Source organism: Pteronotus mesoamericanus, unplaced genomic scaffold, assembly GCF_021234165.1.
Source record: "Pteronotus mesoamericanus isolate MK-2021 breed Mesoamerican mustached bat unplaced genomic scaffold, CSHL_Meso_final contig_173, whole genome shotgun sequence".
Taxonomy (NCBI): Eukaryota; Metazoa; Chordata; class Mammalia; order Chiroptera; family Mormoopidae; genus Pteronotus; species Pteronotus mesoamericanus.
The window spans coordinates 5,615,829-5,637,099 of NW_026555072.1; the positions used below are offsets into that span (position 1 = coordinate 5,615,829).

Below are 21,271 nucleotides of genomic sequence, written 5' to 3' on the forward strand. Positions count from 1 at the left end.
AGAGAGAGAGAGAGAGAGAGAGAGAGAGAGAAAGAGAAAGAAACGAGAGAGAGAGAGAGAGAGAGAGAGAAACATACCAATTATGTTTCTTATTCCCTCTACCTTTTCCCCCATTCTCCCTACTCTGTCTTGCCACTGATAACACTCCCTGTGATGTCCATTTCTATGATTCTGTTTCTGTTCTAGTTGCTTGCTTAGTTTTTTTTATGTTCAGTTGTTCATCGTTGTTTGTTGTCATTTTACTTTTCATAGTTTTTGATCATCTTCTTTTTCCTAGATAAGTCCGTTTAACGTTTCACATAATAAGGGCTTGGTGATGATGAACTCCTTTATCTTGACCTTATCTGGGAAGCACTTTATCTGCCCTTCCATTCTAAATGAGAGCTTTGCTGGATAGAGAAATCTTGGATGTAGGTCCTTGCTTTTCATGACTTTGAAAACGTCTTTTCAACCCCTTCTTGCCTGCAAGTTTTCTTTTGAGAAATCAGCTGATAGTCTTATGGGAACTCCTTTGTAGGTCACTGTCTCCTTTTCTCTTGTTGCTTTTAAGATTCTCTCTTTATCTTTAATCTTGGGGAATGTAATTATGATGTGCCTTGGTGTGTGCTTCCTTGGGTCCAAATTTTTTGGGACTCTCTGAGCTTCCTGGATCTCCAACCAATCTTGGATGTAGGTCCTTGCTTTTCATGACTTTGAATACTGTATTTTGCTGTGTATAATGTGCGCTTTTTTGCCCAACTGCTTGAGGGGAAAAAATAAGGATACACATTATACATGGGCGGTACTAATTCTGTATCTATATAAATGTTTTTAAGTTTTTTATTTATACTTATGTGTTAAAAGTGTGACTCTAGAAAGCAATAATGATATCTGTATGCCAAATAATACCCTGGAATACAATAATTGGTTTTGTTTCTAAGTATAAATAAATAAAAAATTGAATTAAAAAATTAAAATGAAAGATTTTTTTTTTCCTGAAAGTTTGGGCAAAAAACGTGGGTGTGCAATATACACAGGAGTGCTTTATACACAGCGAAATATTGTACTTCTTTCAAGCCCCTTGTACATATTTAAATTTTATTAGATTCAATACTTTTTGTATTTTTAAACTCCTTCTCCGCACAATAATTATTTAAAACAAAATTCATTTTAGACTGTAAAAGAAAAGAAAGCATTTATTTGAAAAAAAAGAGCTGAAACCTGAGAGATACACATTTAGATAGCAACCTAATTTGTGTTCCACCGAGGCAAAGGGGAGGCAGCCTTTTACAGTAAAAGTTGCTGCCCTTTATAGAGAAAGTTCCCACCCAAGTTCCCAATTTGATCTGTTTTATGCAGGTTGGGGCAGGTCTTGGTCTGTTGGTTAAAAGGCAAATCTAGGAACTTCTTTTCAGTGGTTGACTCAGAGAGTGTAAGCATGCAGGGGTACAGTACAAGAGGTTGAAATCTCAGTCTGTATCTTTTCCTGAAATGCAGAGTGCATCAGAGACCCCTGTCAGCAATGGCTGCTAGACTCTGGTTATGAATTTTGTCCCAGTTAACCAAGAGAAGTCCATTTTGAGAGACATACAGGGCTTGGCAAAAGTCAAAAGTAGGTTTACAGTTGTGAGTACATGAAAAAATTTATTCCTGCATTGTTATTTATTGTTGTATTATTTTCCACATGAACAACTGTAAACCTTCTTTTGCCCCACCCTGTATTTCTTCTTGAGATTCACAGTTATATATTAGGAGTGAAAATTTTTGTTTCTAGCTATGTGATATATTTAGAGTTGTATTAGTTTGTGATCAATGACTATAGCTTGCGTAATTTCTGTATTTTAAATTTATTAGAGTTTAAAAAATAGCCCATATAGGGGAGGAAAAATATTTTTCCTTTACTCTTTTAGGTTCTTGGCTGAGATACTCCTATAATAAAGGACAAATTAACAGAAGAAAAACAAACAAGTTTAATAACAATGTATGTCTCCTGTGTACATGGGAGAGACCCAGGAAAACAGTAATTCCCAGAAATGATGCAAACCAACACCTTAAATATCATTTCTAGCTAAAGACAGAAGATGTTGTGGGAAGAGGAAGGCCAGCTATGGGAGGTTAGCAGGAAGGGCACAGTAAACAAGGGTATGCTTGTTACATAGATTTAAGTCCTTGCCTCTGCATTGATAAGAGTTTCTAAAGGCTTAGAGTCATCCTTCTCTTCCTGGTACAGAGAGGAGGACAACCTTAGAAGTGGAGATTTCCCTTATAAATGTAATTGTCTCTTAAAAGAGGATAACTTTTACTTAGTTTTTAGAGTTTCTCCTGTGCCTGCAGTTTCTTGAAAATAACTAGCCTAAAATAATTCTCATGCCAAATAGGCATATTTTGAGGTGACAGATTCTTCTCCCTTTCACTTTCAGTACGGAGTTCTGCAGCCCAGTATTATCAAGGGCAGTTAAATTGACCTAATACAGATAAACAGGAGGAAAACAAATTTTGTACGTATGGGAACCCAATAAAAATATGAGACTTCCTGGCAGTCAGGTAATTGAGGCTTAATCCATCTTGAGCTAAGGAGTAGAGGGTAGGACTTTGGGGCTTCAAAGGGGAGTAGGACAATTCACAGGAATTTGGGAAGGGTAAATGGTAAACAAATGTTGGCCATGCCATGCAGATAAGTCTTTCTGACATAAAAAGTTTTCTCTGATAATAGCTCTCTTTATGGTACAGGGTCCCTATCTAAATTCTTTTAAGTAGTTAAGGGGGAGGTAAAAAGTTCTTCCTGAGTCTCTTGGGCCCCTATTATCCTCAGCTTAAAATAATCTACATGCTAAAGTGGTACATTCTGGGTGGTGGGGGATATATTCTGTTCACCCTTACTACATTTACTGAAAGCTCCATAAAACTCCAGCTCTATTGTCCTTTTAAGTAGTCCAGCAACATCTTTTTACCCCCTACTTTTTAAAAATTGAGATATAACTCATATACCATAAAATTCGCCATTTGAGCATGTCCAACACAGTTTGGTGTCCAATATCCTTTTTAAAACATTTAAGTAAAATTCACATAACATAAATAAGTCATTAGTCACCTTAAAGTGTGCAATTCAGGGGCATCTAGTATATCCAAAGTGTTATGCTGCCTTTACCTCTTTCTAGTTCCAGGACATTTTCATCACCCCAGAAGGAAACCCTGTATCCATCCAATAATATCTTACCAGAAATGTTCACTCAACATAAATCTGTCAACATTGAAGAGTGGGTTTAGCTAACTGTCAAATGGAATCAGGCCAGATGAATTCCCAAAGCAAGCAGCTGAACATAGGACCACTTCGGAATGAAGCCAAAGTTGCCTTTTGAAGGGTGTGGATCTCTGAGCTTACTAAATTTTTAGAACCTGATCTGGTAAAGACAGTGCCTGGTCAATATTTGTAACCAATTCATTCATTTTGAATACAAATCATTTCACTAACTAAAACTAATTTTTATAATCCTTTATGGTAATTAACAAAATTTCCTATCTTAATCAGAGATAAGCTACTGAGGCTTTTTGTCAGCCCCTTCTAAAGAGTGGGCTTCTGATAGAAATTTGCTAAACACTCCCAGAGAATATATTCCTAATTAGGATAACTGACCATCCCAAACTGACTCAATCATATCTATCATATTGTCCATGTTGAATTACCCTGGTGTTACATCATATGTACAATTAAATTTTGCAACTTTAAGTATAAAAATTGATAAAAAATGAGAGCAAAAGGACTATTAAAATAGAACTTTCAAGGAGCTTGTGCCTCATGTCAAGCTTGAAATGGTAGCCTAAATCTACTCTTCCCTTAGTTTTCAATTACCGTTGTCCTCAGCTTGTGAGCATGTCACCATGTTGATGGTTATTTCAGTGGTTAAAGATACTTTTTTTTTTTCATACAACATGAAACCTAAGCCTAGGGAAGCTATTTCAAATGATCTTCAACAAAGAGACAGTTCTTTGCTTCAACATGGGAGAAAAATGGTCTGTGTTTTATTACTGAAAGGCACAGTTTTCCAAAGTAGTTAAGGAATTTTCAAGGGTACTTTTGAATGTCTCTCATTTTTACTAACTACTTTAGAATCTACCTCTCTTACCTGAGTATCCCACCTATCCACACAAATACACATGCAATGTAAGATGAAAATGGGTTTAACATTGAGGTGAGTTCTCTGAGGTTCCTAAAGAAGTATATGGTGAGTCTCAGGTGCACTGGAAGAATTTCAGATCTGCCTGTTTGAATTACTTTCAAGGCAAGCAATCAGCAGGACCAGAAGTCAGCATAATTTTATTCTAGAACTAAGGTAGTTTGCGTTATTTTTAAGGGGAAAATGACAAAACCTACATTCATCTAATTAGAATAAATATTATTTTGTCTATAACACATACATATAGAATGCCATTCTGAAATTCCAAAGAGAGAGGCTAGTTCAATTTATAGTAGAGCTGAATGATGGATTTACTGCTTGAATATCATTTCCTCATTATAACTAGATGGTGATGAAAATATAAAATTATCTTTACATGCTGAAACCTGGATTGTGTATTCATTCTCACAGCTGATATGTAGAATGTGTTCTTGTAAAATCTCTTTGACTTTTTTCTTGACAGTAACAAAAAATGTACAGGTAGTAGCTTTATTGATTTTAAGTTTGCTGATTTTTTAATATTTCTTAATTTCTAATTATGATTCCAACAGGTATTATCTTTTGATGCCTATGTAGAAGATGAAGTACATGATAAAAGGCAAGAAAACTACAGAATAAGACGCCATAAAATTTTGTTCTACCTTGAAGATGACACAATTCAAGTAAATGAACCAAAGGTGAAAAATAGCGGACTGCCTCAAGGTATTGATTTAAAGCAGAGTTATAGTTCTTTCACTTTTGACTTCTACCTTTATATACGCTCTTCCTCTAGCTTTTCATAAAGACCCATGCTACTGCTCAGGTGTCTTTTCTTGTTGGCAGTGGTGAATATAAACATGCTGTTAGCTTGTGGTTACTGATAGTGACTTACCAGATTTCTATCTCCCTTCCTCAATTTTGGCCATTTCTTTCACTCTTCTGTCACATACTTGTATCCTTTCAGGTACTGCTCTAGTCTGACAAAACTCTCTCACATCTTTGACTTTTTTCTTTAAACGTTTTTGTGTTTTTCCTATGACCACATTACTTCCTTCACAACACTGTCAAGGGAAGAGAGAAGACTGTTCTCTACTGCCACTTCCACATTGACATTCACTCTTTTTTCTTGAATTTAGTGCCATTTGCTTTAACTACCCTCTCCTCATTAGATGGCACTTCTATAGAGGGTCATTGTTCCTTCACTGCATGTATGCCAATCATCTTTATTCATACTCCTCGTCATTCAGACAGGAATTAACTCTGTAATTTGGCCACCAAAGAAGCTAATCCTTGGTTGAATTATTAGAAGCACAGGACTGATTTCTTCTGTTTGTGCTATTAGTCCTTCACATGGGATGATGCTGAGTTCTTTATGCCTTCAGGGGATAGCAACCATGATGGTGAAAGAACTGAAAGTTTGTCATGTGTAAGGGAAAAGAGTGAAAAGGGAAATCTGTACAGGGAAGACTCAAGTGTGCCTGATAAATGTCTTCAGGAATCTACAGGGATGTCATGTGGAGGAGGGATGACCTAATTTTCTGTATCCTCAAGGACGGGACCCAATAGATCAGAATTCAAATCAGTAACAGGAATAATTTTCTGGAAGTGATCCACCAGAAGTAGTAGTAGATGGCTCTGGATGAGCATGGTTAGGATTGAGTGGAGGATGGGAGAATCACATGTTTGTTTGGTCAACAGCATAGATGGATGGCTGGGGCAGGTCAGGGGTTAGTTTTCACTGACAGTTTAATAGAGATGTAGGAAGGGAATCACATATTTGTTCGATATTTGATGTAGATGACCTTCCAAGACCCCTTTGGTCCCTGACAAGCCGTGATTTTTGTGTACATTATTGTCTCTTTGTCTTTTGGAGTATTGCCATCTCAAATATCTTAGGCTCTGAAATTGCCTTCTCTGACTGTATTCTCTATTTACTTTCCCTGTTGTTTACTCCCACTATCTTTGTTCTTCATTCTCTTAGAAAAACATACCTTGCATATGTACATATCTCTCTATCCCCTTTGATACCATTCTTACACAGGCTAACCTTATTTCTTGACTAGAGTAATGGAATAGCTTCCAAATAGGTCTCTCTGCTTCCATTACTGCTCCTCCTACAATCTGTTCTCTATGTAGCAGCCAGAATGTAGTGCGAAATATTACCTTGGTTCATACCTCTAAGAAATATGCATGCAGACTTTCCCAAAGATCACAGAACAGAAGCCTCATGGGCCAAATTAAAATGCATCAATAATATGATGCATTAAAACAATTTCAAATATGTAGTGAGATGTGAGGGGAAAAAGATGAGGTAGATTCACACACTTAGGACAACTAAGTAAAAGTGGATAGAATGATCACCCTACTTGAATCTTTGGGTAAACAATGGTCCTGTCTCTCTCTTTGTGCTGCATCAGCTCCTCCTGCGAATAGTGTGGTTTGGAGACCAGAACAGATGTTCAAGGAGGACTACAGACAGAAGGGACTGTGGGCTAAGGGTACACACTCTATCAGAGAGTTGTAGGGACAAGTGAGTCTTGCCATAGCTGCAGCTCACCAGTAAGCCTGCGGAATAGTATAGGCTTTGTTTGTGTTTCTTGGGTAAAGGACACATTGTTACAGAATGGGTGTCATCAATGCATGAGTGGCTGAATTGAGGCCTCATGAATACTGAGTACTTATGAATATTTACTACCTCATGTAGATTAGTGTATCATGAATATTTAGAGCCCAGGTGCCTCGTGTATTTTTAATACATGCTGAAAATTAGTTATCTCTTAGTCCTTCCATCCCTTTCTTTCTGTGTTTTAACATGTACATGCTGTACTTACTATCTACTTATCATTATTTAACACATTTTATGATCTTCTGCCTATGGGTAATAAACTTTTTGCTTACTACTTATCTGGGCCCAGTGCTTCCAAATGGATATCCTGCAATGTGTTCTAGGGGGAGAAACAGAAATTTTGGGACCATGGACCTCTGAGAATAAGGTTGTGATGAGTCAGTTTGCAAAGGACTTCCTTCAGTGCTCAAGGGATTGAAGTTTTTTTCTGAGCATGGCTTCATTGTGTCTGGATGGTTAACTTGAAGCCAGTCAGCATTGCCAACCTATTCTGCCAGGTGCTATTCTGAGTTTTTGGGAAAGTGAACAAAAGGAATAGGACTCATTATACTCCTATCTTGTGGAGCTTATGGGCAAGAAGGTTAGAGAGGAAAGGGAACAAGGTGACTAGTCTAAGAGTTTTGCTGTTGTTTAGGTTAGACATGCTGACTGCCCAAACCAGGGCATTGATGGTAAGAATAGAAAATTAGGGAGAGATTTTAGAGAAGTTTGGTTGGCAGAATTGATAGGCCTTGACCAGTGATTAAATACAGGGAGTGAGGAAAGAGAATATCTAATGATAACATGCCTACTTTATCATTGTCTTATTTAATTCCCTAATAGCCTTCTAAAGTAGGTCATTGTCCACTTTTACGGAAACAGGCTTAGAGAGATGATTTGCTCCAGCTGAGCCTTAACTGATTGCCTCAGAGCTCACTGTGTAGTTGATGCATTTATAACACTCAGAAGTGTGGAGCAAAGAACAGCATTGGAGTTAGAGCTGAGGTGTGTTCGTTTGGGTCCTGAGGACTTTGAAATTGTGTTGGGACATCTGTATGGTGATGCCCACCAGGCAAGTGGAGCCTTGGCGTGTATTTTCAGGAAAAAAGTCAAGCCTAAAGGCATGTGCTGGGATTTAGGGGTGTCCAGATCATGAATACAATCAGGCTTATTATACTATGTTAGAACAGAGTTGCTGTTGAGGTGGTGGAAAGAGGAAGAAGATTTGATTTAGTGTCTGTGTTTGGTTTTACTGGTGGAGGGAGAAGGTGAGAATTGGTTTGAGGGAGGCACTATGAGCTGTCCTTGTTATTGTGTTCTGACTGATATACTCTCTACTCCCTGGTCTTTTCATTTGAAAAACTTATGACTTAATGGAAAATCTTTTAGGAAATATGAAAATGCCTTGATTTTTTTAAACGTCGTCATAAATTTTTAAGGTTGAAAGCGTGACATTTTATTTTGTAAAGGGACAAGAGATCTTCAGACTCTTTAGATTCATTTTTAACATGTGTAAGGCAGTTTTCAAAGATTTACAATAATGTATTAGAAAATATAAGAAGAATTACTTCAGAAAAGAAAGAATATTTATAACTTTTAATTTCTGTGAGCATCCGTTTTACTTAAGTGTATATATTAGGTAAGTGGCAGTGTTGCTTTAGCAAAAAAGTATTTTCTCATAAGTTTATACTTAAATGCTTTATTCTGATATTCTGTAACTAAGCTTTGCTTATATTTTGATTACCTTCCACACATGACACCAAATTTACACAAATGATGGACTGGAGACATCCCAAAACTGCATTAATGACTTGCATTGTTGTTTTTATTATTATTATTATTATTATTATTATTACAGTCTTAGTTTTATTTAACTATCCAAGGAGAGAAATGAAATGCAAGATCCTCTATGAGGATATTGTAAAAGTTTCATTAAGAGTTTTCTTTAATTTTTGGGGGGGTGTTGCGTTTGCATTTTTATTTTTAGTATTTTTTTACTGTTGTTCAGCTACAGTTGTCCCCATTTTCCTCTCACCACTCCCCCCATCCACCCCCACCTCCCACACTTAATCCTACCTTCCCCATTGTCTTTGTCCAAGTGCCCTTTATACATGTTCCTTGATGGCCCTTCCTCTTCTCTCTGCCATTATCCTCCTCTCCCTTCCCCTCTGGTTACTTTCAGTTTGTTCTTTATTTCATTGTCTTTGGTTATATTTTGCTTGCTTGTTTGTTTTGTTGATTAGGTTCCACTTATTGGTGAGATCATATGGTATTTCTCTTTCACCCACTGGCTTATTTCACGTAGCATAATGCTCTCCAGTTCCATCTATGTCGCAAAGGGTAGGAGCTCCTGCTTCTTTCTGCTGCGTAGTATTCCATTGTGTAAATGTACCACAGTTTTTTGATCCACTCATTTACTGTTGGGCACTTAGGTTGCATCCAACACTTGGCTATTTATAAATTGCACTGCTATGAACATTGGGGTGCACAGGTTCTTTTGAATTGGTGTTTAGGGATTCTTATGTTATAACCCCAGCAGTGGAAATGCCAGGTAAAAAGGCAGTTCTATTTTTAGTTTTCTGAGGAAATTCCAAATTGTTTTCCACAGTGACTGCATCAGTCTGCATTCCCACCAGCAGTGTACTAGGGTTCCCTTTTCTCCTTGTCTTTGCCAGCACTTGTGTTTTGTTGATTTGTTTGTGATAGCTCTTTTGACCAGTGTGAAGTGGTATCTCACTGTGGTTTTAATTTGCATATCTTTAATGGCTAGTGATGCTGAGCATTCTTTCATATGTCTCTGGGTCCTGTGTATGTCCTTCTTGGAGAACTGTCTGTTCAGGTCTTTTGCCCATTTATTAATTGGATTGTTTGTCTTCCTGGAGTGGAGTTGTGTGAGTTCTTTACGTATTTTGGAGATAAAACCCTTGTCTGAGGTATCATTACCAAATATATTTTCCCATATGGTTGGTTCCCTTTTCATTTTGCTGATGTTTTCTTTCGCTGTGCAGAAGCTTCTTGTTTTGATGAGGTCCCATTTGTTTATTCTTTCCCTTATGTCCCTTGCTCTAGGGGACATATTGGTGAAAATATTGCTCCGTAGAGTTTCTGAAATTTTCCTGTCTGTGTTCTCCACAAGGATTTTTATGGTGTCATGACTTATATGTAAGTCATTTATCCATCTTGAGTTTATTTTTCTTTGTGGTGTAAGTTGGTGGTTGAGTTTGATTTTTTTTTTTTTTGCAAGTAGCTGTCCCTATCACCATTTGTTGAAGAGGCTATTTTTACTCCACTTTACGCTTCAGCCCCTTTGTCGAATATTAATTGATCCTAGAGACATGGGTTTATTTCTGGGCTCTCTATTCTGTTCCATTGATCTATGTGTCTGTTCTTATGCCAGTACCAGCCTGTTTTGATTAATAGTTTTCAATTCTCTCAACTCTTGATTTGAAATCTCAGATAAACAGATTCCAAAGACAAATTGAAGATAGTCATGATGATTTGTTTGAAAATAATTTTTATGTAAATAGTAGGGAATGTTATTCGTAAACACCCCAGAAAAAAAATACCCATGTAAAGGACAATTTTAAAGTTTTACGAAATTTTCAGAAGTTCTAATTGGCCCATTCTCATCAGGTCATTTCCCAAGTGAAGACACAGCTCAAGGAATCTGTACAGAAGGCATAGTAATCATGATGTGTAATGAGACTGAATTTATCAGCACAGTGAAGATACTTGATGGGGTCTAGCAAATCCTGTGGAAGGCAAACATGAATTACCACCCTATCATCAAACTTTGTTTTGTGATAAACAAGTCTTTTGAAATATTTAATGATTTTTTTTTTTGTTAAGGAAGGCCTGTTTGGAAAGAGGAGACCCTGGAAAATAATTTAAATACCTTCTTAAGGCTTTTCTAAATTAAATAATTGGGGAAAAGAAAACAAGCTTAATGAATCAGTGGCTCAGACTTGGGATGGGGTAGGTAGTGTTTCTTTCAGTTGTGTCTTGAGTGTCCTGGGAGTACTTTCTATATGCTTTTGGGCCCTGGGAAGGGGCTAGGGGTCATATTTAGGTGCTGCACACTGATCGTGTTGCTGTCACTTCCATAGGATTTCAATATTTTCCAGGTGAACTTGGAGGTCAGATGCACGTGTTTATTACTTTTTTATTATTATTTTTGTGGAGCTGACCAGTTAGAAATTAGTGCACCTGGATTTAGCCTCCCTTTTAGTTGCCTCTCTTATCATGTAATTTTTTTTTTGGAAGGAGGGAGTTTAGGAAAACCAAAAACAAAGAGACATCCCTTATCATGGTGCCAATATAGTCATTTAGTTACATTCAGCTTCTAATCAGAAGAATCCTTGCTGACAGATAGATATATGTGTGTTGCATTTCTCATCGCAGGACATTACTCTCTTTTTTTGTTAGATATTTGTAGAATTTTTTGGAATGTAGTTAAAACAATGTTACACGGAGCCAAGAATGTCAGAGGTTAACTGCAGTAGTTTTACATCCAATTGTCTAACAGGAAAATTATTTGTCAAATACTACCAAGTTCAAACTAATCTATGCTAAAGAAAGGGTAATGATTAGAAATGTGCCATGATATTCTGGTAAGTCTATACCAGTTCTCAGTTCAGAGTGATCGTCAGAATCTTCTGGCCTACCCCAAGAATATCTGGTTCTGTAGGCCGGGGTCTAGAACTGGTTTCCACTTGGTTCTTAGAGTACCCCGGTTAAGAACTCTGATCTCCACTAGTGACTCGTCTCATCCCCTCAACAGAGTAGTTTTTCTTAGATATATTTTTTTATTCTAAGATAATCTCCCTTAATCAAGCAAATGTAGTCACAGAATAGAAATCACTCATTCATATGTCTCTCATGTTGGGCATATACCATATTTAAATACTACATTTCATAAAGTGGAGAATGGGTGGTGGTAAGGTTGAAAGATGAAATGCAAGATGCCCAATTAAATTTGAATTTGAGGTAAGCACTGAAGTTTTTAGTGTGACTGTGTCCCAGATATTACATAGGACATACTTATATTAAAAATTATTCATTGTTTATCTGGAATTCAGATTTAATTAGGCATCCTATATTTTGATTTGCTAAATCTGGCAACCCCAGAGAGTGTATCTTGGGGAAGGAATTGTCACTGAATTGAGCAGAGTGAAATTTAAGAGTGGAGGTAAGTCATTGATTTATGAAGATAGGTGCTTGGTACCTGGTGGATGCTTGATGGATATTTGCTGAAGAAAGGAAGGAAGGGAGAGATGGAAAGAAGAAAAAAGGAGAAGAAAAGTGATATGCAATGCCCATAACACAAGGCAGGCATTATAAATGATACCCAGTCCTTTGAGGGATCAGAGTTGGAAACACTGGTATCCACTAGAGAAGAAGGCATTTGGTGCCTCAAACGTTTCTCCAGGTAAAGATGGAAGAGAAGGTACATTAGTAAAAAGGAACCACTTGAGATAGAGAGGTTTAAGTGGTGGGGTAAGGAATTGGGAGGTGTTTGAGAGCAGATCATAGAATATGTAAGGAAAACTAAGCAGGAAGGCAGTAATCAAGGAGACGTTAGAGCACCTAATACGTTATCATTTGGGGCTCACTTAATGGCTGGGAGGGAGTGCATAAGATATATTATTTCTTATTATAATGAGAGATATAAAATTTAAATTTTTTCTTCTTTTGATGAAAGACAGGCATCAAACTATATATAAAAAAGTTATTTTTATGAAACCAAAACCCTAAAGATGACATTGTATAAAAATAAAAATGGAATGGTCATTTTAGTGTAGAAATAATAGTGAACACAAGAGGAGGAAAAGATACTTTATTATGTCTGATCACAGTGAAGGGTCTTAGTATTTTTTATGTTCTTTGTTTTATTCATTTATTTTTAAATTGAGTTTATTGGGCTGACATTGGTTAACAAAACCGTATATGTTTCAAGTGTACAATTCAACAAAACACCATCTGTACACTGTATTGTGCTCCCATCGCCCAAAGTAAAGTTTCTGTTCCCATTTATTCCCTCTTTGCCCTCTTCCACCTCCCTCTCCCCACTCACTTCTCTTTCTCTCTGGATATCACCATGCACAATACTGTTGTCTGTGTTTATGTGATATATACAGGTCCAGCACAAATGACTCCTGCTTTTATTACAAAATATTTCATTACAAAAGCATAAACATGTAATTCTGTAACATAATATCACACTCAAGCACACCATATGATATTTTAGGTGAAATATTCAAATTAAAACAGTAAGTTATTACACCCATATTATTATCCTACCAATGACACTCAAGCAGGCTGTACTTATGCTGGAATGAATGTGTGTGTGTGTGTGTGTGCGTGTATGTATGTATGTATATATATATCTATATCTATATCTCAATCCCTTCACCTCTTTTCACCCAATCCCCATTGCCTTGGACAGCTGTCAGTTTGTTCTATGTATCTATACTTCTGTTTCCATTTTGTTTATTAAATTATTTTGTTCATTAGAGTCCACATATGAGTGAGATCACATGGTAATTGTCTTTCTCTGACTGGCTTATTTCACTTAGCATAATAATATCAAGGTCCATCCATGCTGTTGCAAAAGGTAAGATTTCATTCTTTTTTTACAGCTGAGTAGTAGTAGTCTGTTGTGTAAATGGACCCAGCTTTTTTATACACTCATCTACTGATGGACACTTGGGCTGTTTCCAGATCTTGGCTATTGTAAATAATGCTGCAATGAACATAAGGGAACATATATCCTTTTGAATTAGTGTTTTGGGTTTCTTCATATGTATTCCCAAAGGTGGAATTGCTAGATCGAAAGAAAGTTCCGTAATTTTTAAAGGAAACTCCACATGGTTTCCATAGTGGCGGCACCAGTCTGCATTTCCACTAACAGTGTACAAGGGTTCCCTTTTCTCCTTGTCCTTGCCAGCACTTGTTTTTTGTTGATTTATTGTTGATAGCTATTCTGACAGATGTGAGGTGATATCTTATTGTGGTTTTAATTTGCATCTCTCTAATGATTAGCGATGTTGAGCATCTTTTCATGTGTCGGCCGTCTGTATGCCCTCTTTGGAGAAGTGTCTGTTCAGATCCGTTGCCCATTTTTTTTATTGTTGTTCAAATACAATTGTCTCTATTTTCCCCCCACTGCTCTCTCCCGCCCCACTGACTCCTGCATCCTACCCTCAATCCTTTCCCTCTGCTTTGTCCATGGGTTCTTTATAGATGTTCCTTGATGACCCTTCCCCTTCTTTCCCCCATTATCCCCTCTCCCCTCCCCTCTCTCCTCTAGTCACTGTCAGTTTGGTTATTTATTTCAATGTCTCTGGTTTTATTTTGCTTGCTTGTTTTGTTGATTAGGTTCCACTTATAGGTGAGATCATATAGTATTTGTTTTTCACTGCCTGGCTTATTTCACTTAGCACAATGCTCTATAGGTCCTAGCATGTGGTCTTACAGAATGTTCCATTTGTACTCGAAAATAATGTATATTCTGCTGCTTTGAGATGAAATGTTCTGTAAATATAAATTAAATTTATCTGGTCCAGTGTGTTGTTTAAGATCACTGTTGCCTTTTTATTTTTTGTCTGTAAGATTTATCCATTGACATCAATGGGGTGTTGAAATCCCCTACTATGACTGTATTGCTGTAGATCTCTCCCTTAACGTCCACCAAGATTTTCTTTATATATTCAGGTGCTCCTGTGTTGGGTGCATATATGTTTATAAGGGTTATGTCCTCTTGTTGGATCAGTCCCTTTAATATTATGCAATATCTTTCTTTGCCTCTTGTTATAACCTTTGTTTTGAATTGTATCTTGTCTGATATAATTATTGCTACCCCAGCCTTTTACTCATTTCCACTTGCATGGAATATTTTTTCCATTCCTTCACTTTCTATATGTGTGTGTCCTTTGTTCTGAGGTGGGTGTCTTGTAGACAGCATATATATAGGTCATGTATTCTTATCTATTCAGCTACCCTGTGTCTTTTATTATTTTTTAATATTTTATTGTTTAAGTTATTAGTTCTCCCAGTTTTACCTCCTTGCCCCCCTCCTACCAGACCCCCACTCACTCAGGCAGTCTCACACCATTGTCCATGTTCACGGGTCATGTATATCTTTTCTTTGGCTACTCCATTCCCTATGCTGTACTTTATATCCTCATGTATTCTGTAACTACAATACCAATTTTTACTTCTTAATCTCTTCATTTTTTTTTGCACATCCCTGTGACCCCTTCCCATCTGGCAACCATCAAAACCTTTTCTGTATCTATAATTCTATTTCTGTTCTGTGTGTTTATTTTGTTTTGTTTTTTTTTTTTTTTAGATTCGATAGTCAGTAGATAATGTATTTATTTCCATTTTATTGTTTATATTTTTTATCTTTTTCTTCTTAAAGAAGACCCTTTAACATTTCATATAATACTGGTTTGGTGGTGATGAACTCCCTTAGTTTTCTCTTGTCTGGGAAGTTCTTTAACTGCCCTTCAATTCTAAATTACAGCTTTGCTAGGTAGAGCAATCTGGGTTATAGGTCCTTGTTTTTCTTGCCAATCCCTTCCCACTTGCCAAGTTTCTTTTGAGAAATCAGCCAAAAGTTTTATGGGAGCTTCCATGTAGGTAACAAACTGCTTCTCTCTTGCTGCTTTTAAGATTCACTCTGTATTTAAGCTTTGGCATTTTAATTATGATATATCTTGGTGTGAGCCTATTTGAGTTCATCTTGTTTGGGACTCCATACTTTCCAACTTGTGTATCTATTTCCTTTACCATGTTAGGGAAGTTTTCTGTCATTTTTTCAAATAGGTTTTCAATTTCTTTCTCTCTCTACTCTTCTTCTGGCACCCCATGATGTGACTATTGGTACACTTGAAGTTGTCCCAGAGTCTTCTTACACTATCCTCATTTTTTTATTCTTTTTTCTTCTTGTTATTCTGATTGTTTTTTTCTTCCTTATATTACAAATTGCTGTTTTGATTCTCAGCTTCATCCACTCTACTGTTGATTCCTTGTAAATTGTTCTTTATTTCAGTTAAGGTATCCTTATTTCTGACAGGATCTTTTTTATGCTATTGAGGTTCTCATTAAGTTAACTGAGAATCTTTTTAACTAGTGTTTTGAACTCTGCACCTAGTAGTTTGCTTGTTTCCTTTTTTCAGTTCTTTTTCTGGAGTTTGGTTTCTTTCATTTGGGCCATGTGTTTTGTCTCTTCATTTTGTCAGCCTCCCAGTGTTTGTTTCTATGTATTAGGTAGAGGTGCTATGTCTCTCAGGCTTCTTAGAGTTGCCTAATGTGGTGTGTGTCCTGTAGGGTCCAGTTGCACGACCTCCCCTATTACCCAAGCTGAGTACTCAAGGTGTATCCACCATGTGGGCTGTGTACACCCTCCTGTTGTACTTGACCCCCGTTGCTATTGACACGACCAAGGCCAACCACCACCTGTGTTCTGTCTAGGGTTGCACAGTATAAGCTACAAAGTGATCTGCAGATGGCTGCTACTTGTGCTGGGCTTGGAAGTGCTCAGGTGAGGCAAGCTGTGAACCAAAACCAGCTGCTGATAGTGCCAGGCCTGGGCCCACTTAGCAGTAGGTACTGGGCTTGCTGAAGCCAGATGCTGCTTGTTTGAGAGAATTTAGGAAAATCTGAAACATGGGCCAAGACAAGCCATTCATATGGAAAATCCACTAGAAGCAGCTTTGGTGGGCCTGAGAGTGGGGTAGAGTAGGACCTCAGGGAATCACCACGGTGGGGCAAACAGTGTGAGCCAGGTTGATGGAGTCTGAGCTATGGCACCTGCCTGCCAGCTCTGTCGGGGGAGGGCTCATAAAGGAACAGTGGCCTCTGCCAGCACTTCTCTGTTGGAGAAAGCTACTCCCCACAGCTCCCTCCCTGATGCCGGACAATTCAGTTCTTTCCTGTATCATTCTGATGACTTTTAATCTGCTGCCCCCACACTGGAGCTCAGAGGGCATGAATCCAAGTCAGTCTGTGCATGGTCCCCTTAATAGGAGCTGCCTGGGACTCTAGAAGTTTCTGTCTTCTACAGCCTCACTCCTTGCTCATTTCTAGAGCCAGAAATTATGGAGACTTATCTTGCCAGCACTGGTACACTGGGCTAGGATTCCTGGTTTAGGGCTGGGTCCCCTTGCTCTAAGATGTCCCCCCATTTTTATCCACCACAGATAGGTGAGGGACAGCCTGTTTTGCACCTCTACCCTCCTACCAGTCTCAATATGATTTCTTCTTTAATTATGTAGTTATAAGACTTTCAAGAGGTGGGGGGGAGGCAGAGACAAATGTATTTAAAAAATAAATTAAAAAAAAATTAAAAAAAAGACTTTCAGCTAAATTTTTGACAGTTCTCAATAATTGTTGTTCTATATTTTAGTTCTAATTTTGATGTGGTTGTACAAGGTGGCGAGCCCTACCACTCAGCCTCCAACTCTAGCTCCCCCAGGAAAAGCATGCCACTCATTGAGGTTGGGTGCAGCCACTGCACCCACTGCAGGAGCCAGTTCAGCAGGGCAGAGCCACCAGGACTTGGGAAAACAGATCAAGACTAACTTCCATTGGGGGTGGTGTCAGCAGAGCCTGCAGGAGGAGAGCAAGCTCTATACCTCCTCTTACATGTATAGCTGCACCTCTTCCAGCCCCAGACCAGAGCTTCTGAGGGAGATACTTTCTAAAGTTCCCAGCTCTGAGCAGCATTCAAAAAGTCATAGCATTTTTAAGATTCAAACTTAGTAGACATGATGGCAAGTGACAATTCCCATTGTACATTTATTCGCTAAGAAATTACCTTCCCCTCAACTTGGATGTACCCTAGGTCTACAGTGTTACTAAAATGAATTCAACATACTTGATTCTAGAAGGTGAATACCTAAAAACTAAATTTAGTGGTATGAACAGAGATCTAAAGCAAGCCCCAACTGAATGATGTGAAAAGACATTAAACATCAAGGGATCTATCACATTTTGATCTAAACCATAGGGAAATGTTAGAAAGTTAAACCTTGCAGAGTATAATCAGATAGCAAGGCCTTTAAAAATTGGAGGAGGGATGTGAAATGTCAAGATAAAGAAAAACTTAAAAGCAGGCATCTGATGCCTGGACATCTGCCCAACTTGTCTTTATGGGGCAGTAAAGAAAGTAAATATCTAAAGATTTAAAGGGCATATGTTGTGCTTTTGTTGTTGTTTTCCATTTTGTAGCATTATTTTATTTTATACCTCAATAATCTTGAGTGCTCTTCAGTGTGTGCTGAAGACATGGCACCCTGCCCATTTCTTTTATATTCCAGGACAAATATCTGTTGGTAGAGTTTCTGTCATTTATCATAGAAGTCTGTAAACACACAAATTATTAATAAATAGAAATTTTAGTCCCTAGAGGACACAGTTGAGAGATTTCACAAATATATTAAAAGCTCTCATGTGCAACCACACATTTCAAATAGCTCACATTAGTTTTCTGATTAATAGAATTTTGTGACTTTGGATTTCTTGTTACTAAAAATTTTTATTTGGTGTTAGACCTGCCTTCTCTTTCCAACCCATGGATGGTCAGGATTCTTTTTTGTTACCATAAAGAGCTTCTGAGAACCATCTACTGGGAGAAGTGAGGTAGCTAAGATAAGAAAGAATATGGGGCCTGGGATATGCAGGATCCTAAGGGAAGAGCAGCTCCATAATCTCTCTTTCCTTTTCATGGTGGCTGGCAGTACTTCTTTCTATTTCTATCCTATTTTGCCTATAACACTCCCTCCCCTCCTCCACATAATTAATTTGTGTCTGCAGTACCATGAGATACAGTTCAGTGCAAACTGTGGAAAGTAATGGTATTTAGTTTGAACTTGAGAACCCAAGTTCAAGATCTTTTTCTGCCATTTGTTAGGGCATGACCTTGTGCATGTCAGTTAACTACTATGAGCTTTGGTTTTCTTATCCATAAAGTGAATATTTATATTAATGCATTATCTGCCTCATGGGATTATTGAGGATTAAATGAGTAAATGTATATGAAAGCATAGCCTAGGGCTGTGATGATTATGAAGATGATGATTATTAAAAGCTCAGTGTGTGGGTTAGTTTTTCTCACCTAGAAAACCATAGGATTCCTATCCAAAATCTTACTGAGCAGAAACCAGCACTAACTTGCTTATTTGAATTTTTATAATGAAATACAAATGCAAGATAGACAGAATTTCTGAAGAAGCTCCTGGCTACTGAATAAATCTTATGTAGTTTTAAAAACTGTCACAATGTAAATACTTTTAAAGAGATATATGATGGTTCCTGAAAATACCAGAAATGCCCATGATTTTATAGAAGAATAAGTATGCAGTTAGTTTTAGATGTCAAATCTTGAATGATTAAATAATTTGCATATTGTTTGCAGTGGCATGAATTAAAGGCTAATTGAAGTGTAATTTTTTTGCAGTGAAATTATATCATCTTTTATGTAGTACATTTAAAAATATTCTCAGCCATTTCTAATTTTATAGTTTTATTATTTTAATTCAATGTACCAAGTAATTAAAAATTGCCATAAAGAAAAGAAGATGAAAATGATTTTAGTAAGTTTCCTTTCAACACAGTTAAAAGATGATTAGTAGAATAACGGAACAGAGCTCAATACAGTACCTAGCACATAAAGATATTCATTAAATGTTCCCTAATGAATTATAATGAATAATTAATAAGTATTTCTAGACTGGGAAAAGGTGTCATTCTCAGTGCTATATAAAATACGAAGAGGATCACTTGACGTCTTTATACTGAAACACTTCCATACCAAAGTCATAAAAGCCAATTTTTTATTGAGCCATTAGTCCTTCAGTTTCCTCTGACTTTTCTCTTTACTTTTGGAGTAGAGTCTTAGGCCTAAGTTAGTCAAAAATGTTGAGAGACAATTCTCCACGGGTATCTTGCATTTCTTTTGATCTTGCAAGCTGAAGCACTGACTCCTCTTTGTTCTGGGATATTTATGTAACAAACAGCCTTGGAAGACAAAGATAGTTTTTCTCTCTGGAAAAAATTATAGATTTACTCATAGCCTTGGAAAATAGAGGCAGTATCTCTTTCTAGAACAAAGGGCAGACATGCTTACTGTCCAGTCTGATAAAAGTAATGTCTGAATCTGAGACAGAAGGCAGGGGTGCTTGCTGTCCATTATGAAAGATATGGGTTTCCTAAGGTCAGGATTCCTCTTTGGTAATGTAACCCACTGTGTGTACAGGAGCTACCTGGACCTTGTGTCGCCTGTGAGATTTGAGGCTCAGAAAACTGGTGCAAAAAATGCTAATGTGTTGGCTACTGGTATTGCTATTAGTGATAAACTGCCCTTTATTTCTAACCAAGCATCTTGTGGCTTCTGCCAGCATCCATGAATCTGTGGCAGGTTAGCTTGTTAGTTTGCAAGTAGGATAAAATCTCAAACTGTAAACAGCTCCTGACAGCAGTTTTTAGCAGTGTTTTGGTACATTGAATGGTATGATGTGGTGTCAGTACACTTATCCATGAACAGAATCTGTTTACCTCCAGTGGCTAACCACAATTTTTTGGTATACTTGGGGATCCAGGGTCCATATTCTCATGAGGAAAAGTGAATGGCTTTATAGAGTTGGAAGTAAAAGATGGGATGAGATCCAGAATCTTTGGCCCAGAGCACTGGCTAAAAGTATGAAACCCCTGATAATGCTCACTTTGTTGGTGTGGTTGGGTGGAGGTGGACAGAGGCTAGAGAAGGAGAGATAAAAGGATGGTAGAGGAAAGAAGATTCCACAAAGTTTAAAAGCAGCATAAAGTCGTTCATGCTTATAAGAGTTCTAAATCATGGAGTTGGCACCTACCATACTGCAGGCTAAATAGCTTATTTTTTTGAGGCAAGAGTATGGATTTTAGTAAGCACTCTGTTTTGGGGTCTTATTGCTTTGGTTTTTAAAATTAAAAAAATTTTTTTATTTATTTTTAGTGAAAGGGAGGGAGAGAGGGAAAGAAACATCAATGTGCTGTTGCCTCTCGTGTGCCTGCCACTGGGGACTTGGCCTGCAAACTGCCTTGGTTTTTTTAAATGATGACATAATAATTTATTCAACACATATTTTTGAATGTCTTCTGTGTTCAAGGCATTGTGTTAAGTGTTGAAGATACTACAGTAAGTGAACAGAGTATGAGCAATAGCAGGAGCTAACTTCCACTGAATGCTTATTATAAGCCAATGCTAAGTGCTTTATGTATATTTTACTTAATCCTGTTGGCAACCACAGGAGATATGAAATAATTTGTATAGCAGTCTTAGAGTTAAGAAAACTGAGGCTTCAAGAGGTTCATTAACTTGCCCAAGATTATGTAGTTGTTGAGTGAAAAAATCTGGAAAATAATTTCATTTTGTTTTCCAATTACAGTTTACACTTATTATTTTGTATTGGTTTTGGGTGTATAGCATAATGGTTAGACAGTCATATACTTTACAAAGTGATCCCCCCTATATTTCAAATACTCACCTAGC

At 37.4% G+C, this 21,271-nt stretch overlaps 1 protein-coding gene across 1 annotated transcript in view; it reads left to right on the top strand.

The window, feature by feature from the left end:
* Positions 1–21,271, top strand: part of EFHC2 (EF-hand domain containing 2) — a 224,145-nt gene that overhangs the window by 63,099 nt on the left and 139,775 nt on the right. The window contains exon 3 of the mRNA XM_054566327.1: positions 4,706–4,856. Within this exon, the coding sequence (XP_054422302.1) occupies positions 4,706–4,856 (151 nt within the window). The remainder of the gene's footprint in view (positions 1–4,705; positions 4,857–21,271) is intronic.